This window comes from Protobothrops mucrosquamatus, unplaced genomic scaffold (assembly GCF_001527695.2).
Source record: "Protobothrops mucrosquamatus isolate PMUCROS unplaced genomic scaffold, P.Mucros_1.0 scaffold1401, whole genome shotgun sequence".
Taxonomy (NCBI): Eukaryota; Metazoa; Chordata; class Lepidosauria; order Squamata; family Viperidae; genus Protobothrops; species Protobothrops mucrosquamatus.
The window spans coordinates 505,198-512,391 of NW_015387586.1; the positions used below are offsets into that span (position 1 = coordinate 505,198).

At 35.1% G+C, this 7,194-nt stretch overlaps 1 protein-coding gene across 1 annotated transcript in view; it reads left to right on the forward strand.

The window, feature by feature from the left end:
* The window catches only part of LOC107292681 (transmembrane protein 68-like), a 13,529-nt gene extending 9,303 nt beyond the window's left edge, over window positions 1–4,226 (forward strand). Inside the window, exons 4-6 of the mRNA XM_029285198.1 lie at window positions 89–149; window positions 977–1,116; window positions 4,089–4,226. Of these exons, the coding sequence (XP_029141031.1) occupies window positions 89–149; window positions 977–1,116; window positions 4,089–4,193 (306 nt within the window). The 3' untranslated portion in view covers window positions 4,194–4,226. The remainder of the gene's footprint in view (window positions 1–88; window positions 150–976; window positions 1,117–4,088) is intronic.
* Window positions 4,227–7,194: the final 2,968 nt, after the last annotated feature.

Sequence of the window (7,194 nt, forward strand, 5' to 3'; positions counted from 1 at the left end):
CTATTTTATGTCCAAACAATACATTTCATTTCTTTCATGTACGGTGATTAAAATAAGTCTCATTATTTGTTTCTTTTATTTCTTCTAGCCAATCATCCCTGTATTTACACAAAACATTAGAGAAGGATATGTAACATATGGAAATATAAGTAAGTAAAACTTTATGTATTCTCAGGAATGTTATTACTTTTAAGGCTATAAATCTATGCATCTGCATCTTTTCTTGCCATTTTTAATTTCAATGATACTGTAGCTCAAGCAGCAATAGCTAAACCTGGGCTATAAATATTTAAAAAATATAATTGATGTAGATCAATTTGGGAGTATGTTCATTTAATTCTTTTTATGAAGATCAATTAAAGAACAATAAATGTGAGTTTCCTCCTGTCTAATCTCTTTTCATCTACTTCATCAAAATGCTGAATGAATATATAGATATATGAATATGAAATATATGAAAATATCTAACTCTGAGTTCTACAGAACTTCAGAGCTTTGCTGGAAAACCTGATTCAATACATTTCCTATAATTGACATAAGGCCATGGGATTATATGGACACAGGGCTGACCCAGAAATTACAGAATATACTGTAAATGCATTGGGCTTATTCTGGAAACTCTGTCTGTCTGTCTGTCTGTCTGTCTGTCTGTCTGTCTGTCTACTTACTTATCCATCATCCTGCCATCTATCAGTCTTCTGGGATCTGTGTGTGTGTTTACATATCTGGATTAGCCTGCTTTTCTAAACTCTAATTTTCAAACCTTTGTAAAATTTAACCTAAACTTTGCAAATTGTAAGGCCCAAATATGATAGCTTATTCTCTTCTCTTTCAACTGGAAAATCTTTACATTAGTAACTTCTGATACCGCTACTAAAAATTGCTAGTTTTTGAATATAGGTCTCTAACAAAGACTAATATGAAACTTTGCACTTTGCTAAAATTGTTTCTGAGATTTTCTAAATCTTGTACACAGGACCAATGAGATGGTTATATGAGCGAACCCGATGGTTTATCTTTCCACTATATGGAATGTTTCCAGTTAAACTTATAAGCCATATTGGAAAACCAATTCCATATGATCCAGATATAACTCCTGAAAAATTAGCTGAAAAAGTAAGTGTATTCTGTTGTAAGGGGAAAATATACATTCAAATTAACACTTTGTTCATGAAATTATAACTCTATAGTAACAGATTGTAAAAGTTATTGAAATACTTTACCTAGATGTGCATAAGTATAGTTGAGTGTTTGGTACATAACTGTCAGTGGAAGTCTATTGGCCATCCAGCTATCCCTCCATCCTTCCATTCATCCATCAGTGTTTAAATATCACTTATTTAAATTACTTAACATGGCTAATTGTAACCTTAAATGAAAACATCTATAAAATAACTATCATACTAAAGCCCTAGTTTGCAACTTCTTGCTTGTCTTCAATGGCAGCTTCACATAGAATAAATGAAAACATTTTGAGACATGACAAAGGCAGGAGTCACTGTCTGAAGACCTAGTCCAGGAATAGGTACAGCTTTCTTACCTGTTGAAGATTGCTTAGGACACAGTTTGAAACTCCTGTTCCAGCACCCCAGCACCTCAAAATGCATACCAACTTTTTCTGGGTGACTGCAAGTTTGTCAAGATCAGTAGACAGAAATTTCATGTGATCAAATGACTTCAGTATAATAGTAACTCTATCTTGCTGGGATTCAACTCTTAGCTCCTTCTAGTCGTTCACAAATCCAAATACCAATCAAGACTTCAATATATCTCCTGTTCAGCCTGTAATGTCGGTAAATATCACTGCATTAGTGATATGAGGGGTCTCAGATTGTTGAATGACCTCTCCCAGGTGTTTCATGTATAAGTTAAATAAAATGAGGAAAAAGGTGAAGCCATGGGGCACCTCACAGTCATTCACACCAATAAGATCATTTGTAATTGCCTGCTTAAGAAGGAGAGGAACTATTGAAAACCAGTGCTTCCAATCTCAAACCTAGCATATAGTCCTGGCCAGTGTTATTTAATCCTGTTAATAATTCTGACAAAATAAGGAGAGAACACATAGGTCATGTATAAGAACAATTTCAATCCCACATTTATTGCTGAATCCCAAGTGAAAGACCTCGAAATAATATGTTTTTCCACATGATCTTCCATCGTTGGAGGTTAACAGCTTTATTAGGAAATGGTAGCTTGAGGATTGGGTAATAATGAATTAGGATGCCTGGGTCAAAGGATGGGTTTTCTTATTTTCAATCCAAAGAATTTCATTGCATGAGCAATAGACCCATTTATGTTTTAGGAAAATATGGGTTTATCTGAAATGTGATGCTAAAGACAAATATTTCATATAAAATAACAATGCGCTATTGTTAAAATATCACATACATGTTAATAATAATTGTATCATATAAAATGTATTTTATAGGATAAATGCTTTTACATTGTTTAATATAAACTATATTAGTTATATAGTACATGAGATGTGTGCTAATTATATATTTCCTCTCTCTTTTGTTTTTCTCTCTTTTAAAATAAGTTATATGATGATAATAAACATTTTTTTAAAAATCCAGGCAATTACACCCACTTGATTATTATAAAATCAGGTGAAAATTATAGGGAGGAAATTGTATGAATGTTGTGATTAATCACCAATAATATTTTATTCATAAAGATACTGGCCACAAGAGATGTAGTTATACCAAGTTGGAATCAATATACTGTATAAGGTCTCCCATTAGTCAAACAGAAGATTCCTTAAGCACACCAAAACGTATAAGATTTTTAAACAACTTGGTTCCTCATTTCGCTCCATTGCTGAAACAGGCAGTTGTTGTTGTTGTTAGTTGTGAAGTTGTGTCCGATCCATCGCAACCCCATGGACAATGTTCCTCCAGGCCTTCCTGTCCTCTACCATCTTCTGGAGTCCATTTAAGCTCATGCCTACTGCTTCAGTGACTCCATCCAGCCACCTCATTCTCTGTCATCCCCTTCTTCTATTGCCCTCAATCTTTCCCAGCATTAGGCTCTTCTCCAGTGAATCCTTCCTTCTCATTAGGTGGTCAAAGTATTTGAGTTTCAACTTCAGGATCTGGCCTTCTAAAGAGCAGTCAGGGTTGATCTCCTCTAGGACTGACTGGTTTGATTGCCTTGCAGTCTAAGGGACTTGCAGGAGCCTTCTCCAGCACCATAGTTCAAAAGCTTCAATTCTTTGGCGCTCAGCCTTTCTCATGGTCCAACTTTCACAGCCATACATTGCAACTGGGAAAACCATGGCCTTGACTATACGTACTTTTATTGACAGGGTGATGTCTCTGCTTTTAAGTATGCTGTCTAGATTTGCCATAGCTTTCCTCCCCAGGAACAAGCGTCTTTTAATTGCTTGGCTGCAGTCCCTATCTGTGGTGATCTTGGAGCCCAGGAAGATAAAATCTGTCACTACCTCCATTTCTTCCCCATCTATTTGCCAGGAATTGAGAGGGCCGGATGCCATGATTTTGGTTTTCTTAATGTTGAGTTTCAAGCCAACTTTTGCACTCTCTTTCTTCACCCGCATCAAGAGGCTCTTTAGTTTCTCTTCACTTTCTGCCATTAGAGTGGTATCATCTGCATATCTTAGGTGAAACAGGCAGGCAGGCAGACAGACAAATAGACACACATGCACACACACACACACACACACACACACACACAAACACACAAATGGAAAAGTGGATGGGAGAAAGGGAAGTGGCTTTCTCAGTTCTCTGGGCAAGTATACTAAAACACTCTTCCGCACCATTCCTTATTTGAAATTATAATAAAATAACATATTTCTGTTGAAGAATGGCATAGGTAGAAAATGTTTAGAGTTACAAAGTGATTCAACCTAGTCATATTTGCAGAATTTCATAGCTCCTAGAGCACCTTTCTATAGCACCTGATCAATAGAATGGAGCATCTTTTCCTTATAGGAAAAATGAGCTGGACATAGAACGCAATGTTCTCTCTATAATTCCTGAAACATAAATCTAAATTATATCATTTTTTTTCTTTCTTTTCCTCATCCCACTCTACCCCATGCCATCCCACCTCTCCAACAGACTCAAAGGGCAGTGGAGGCTTTACGGGACAAACACCAGAAAATCCCGGGAAGCATATTGCAGGCTCTTAGGCAACGCTTTGAGACACATAACAAAGATAAATAGTGATATAACAACCATAATCTCTCTATATAATATATATGTATGTGTAGATGATATATGTGCTTGTGTAATGCAAGTGTTTCCCAAGGCACTTTTCTTTAAAAAAATAAATGAAGAGGCAAGATTAAGAAGGAGCAAGAATATATGTTTATTTCAACATATTTAAATCTCCAACATCAGATTAAATTTCATTTAAATATACCAAAGCATTACATCACGGTATTTTCATATCCTTACCAATTATGTTTGAGAAATCCCGATGATCTGGCAAATGACTGAAGGAATCAACTATTATTCCTATCTTCAAAAAAATGGAAAATGAAAATACAACAAGACATAAACTAGTCACTCTGACTTTGATACTCTGGACAGTTTCAGAGCATATATTGTGAACATAAAGAGATTTATAATTAAACATAATTATCAGAAACTTGACTTGCCTTATCTAATATTTTTTCAGATAACTTCCTTAGTAGACTGTAGCAATTTTGTAAAGATAATATAGCTTGATTTTTTTTTTCAAAGCAGTTGACAGAATAGTTCATTCTGACTAGCAGGTTATCACAGTAATATATAGGCTGCATGGAGATTAATTGACTGCACTGAGTTTGAGTTTACCTAACTGAGATGTGATGCTAGGAGAAAACATTATTTCATATTGTTTCATAATGTGCAATTGTTAAAAAAATCAAATACATGTTAATAACCTAATTGTGTCATATAAAATATTTTACATGAGAAATGCTTTCATTTTGTTTAGTATATTCTGTGTACTGGTTATGTAATACATGAGATGTGTTCTAATACATATTTATCCTCTCTTTGGTTTTTCTGTCTTTTACACTAGTTTAAATTATCATAAGAAACATTTTTAAAATATCAGATAATTACACTCATTTAAGAATTATAAAATCAGGTGAAAATAATAGGGATAAAATTGTATAAATATTGTGATTAATCATCAATAACATTTTATTCATATGGATACTGTCCACAAGAGATCTAGTTATATCAATTTGGAATCAATATATAAGGTCTCCTATTATCTAGAAAGGGGATTCCCTAGGCACATGGAAATATATAACTCTGTAAAATATGTATATTCTTCATTCCTCTCCATTGCCTGAACCAACACACACACACACACACACACACACCTGAAGAGTGGGAAAGTGGATGGGAAAAAGGGAAGTGTCTTTCTCAATTATCTGGGTCAGTATGCTAAAACACTCTTCCTCACCATTCCTTATTTGAAATTATAATAAATAAGCCATATAACATATTTCTGTTACAGAATGGCAGTATGTAGAAAATGTTTAGAGTTACAAAGTGATTCAACTCACTCACATTTTAGCACCTAGAGCATCTTTCCATAGTACCTGCCTCTTTATTTCTCTGATCAATAGAGCAGAGCATCTTTTCCTTAGGAAAAATGGGCTGAAAGTGGAATGCAAGAGAGAAGTTCAGCTGCAGGAGTTAGAATCACACACCTTACAAAGCCATAATCAAGGTCATTTGCTTTTGGATTTGCATGTTCTNTCACTCACATTTTAGCACCTAGAGCATCTTTCCATAGTACCTGCCTCTTTATTTCTCTGATCAATAGAGCAGAGCATCTTTTCCTTAGGAAAAATGGGCTGAAAGTGGAATGCAAGAGAGAAGTTCAGCTGCAGGAGTTAGAATCACACACCTTACAAAGCCATAATCAAGGTCATTTGCTTTTGGATTTGCATGTTCTAAGAGTCCAAGCTAAGGTTTATATTTTCAAGTAAAAGGTGAATCCAGCCAATCAAGCCACAATTAGGAGCAAATTAAATAAGAGGTATCAAACTTCATTTTTAATTATACTACTGCATGCAGAAAGAGAGAGAGTTCTACACCATGTACAGTATTTTAATATAACATGTAGTTTAACCCAAAGGAAAATTGTGATTTATTTATGTACAGTAGGAAGAGAATAAAAATCTTTGCCATAAGCTAGAATTTTACGTATATGTTTAAATATGTTATCTGTTCTTTCATTCCATAGTGTTCTCTCTATAGTTCCTGAAACATAAATCTAAATTATATCTTTTTCTTTCTTTCTTTCTTTCTTTCTTTCTTTCTTTCTTTCTTTCTTTCTTTCTTTCTTTCTTTCTTTTCGTTCTTTCTTTCTTTCTTTCTTTCTTTTTTCTTTTCCCCATCCCACCCCACTCCATGCCACTCCACCTATCCAACAAACTCAAAGGGTAATAGAGGCTTTACAGGACAAACACCAGAAAATCCCAGGAAGCATATTGCATGCTGTTAGACAACGGTTTGAGATACGTAACAAAGATAAATTGTGATATAACAAACATAATCTCTGTAGATAATATACATATACATGTAGATCAGTGGTAGTCAACCTGGTCCCTACCGCCCACTAGTGGGCGTTCCATCTTTCATGGTGGGCGGTAGGGGTTTTGTCCGATACTGAAGCACTTTCCTTTTTTTTAATTCAATTGACTTTTTAAAAATTTTCATAGCATTATTTAAAAATATTTTCATTAGGTTTTCATAAAATTCCCCGTGACAATTTAAATTTCTGAAAATATACTATTTGTATCGCCCTCGCATAAGTTTAGTTCACGTTATGTAAGTGAAATTAAATGGTTCTATAGTGCAACCGCAAAGAAAAGAGCCTCGTCTCAGAATAGCTCGCGCATCTCCCCCACCACCCAGTTGTAACAGACAAGCAGAGCTGGTAGCCGGCGCCCCCCCAAACCTAATCCACAATGAGCAAGAGGCATGCGCAGATGATACATGGCGCAGGTGCTTTTGTTGGCGGTCGCACTGGTCAGTACGCAGTTAGATTTGTGAGAGTGAGCACGTGCCTACAGCTTCAAACAAAATATTGTGAGTCCATGTCTCAAAAAAAGAAATACGCTCGTGGCTATTTGCCAGAGTATCTGAAGATGGGTTTCATAGAATCTGTTGTAAATAAACAACATCCAATGTGTTTATTGTGTCATAAAACATTATC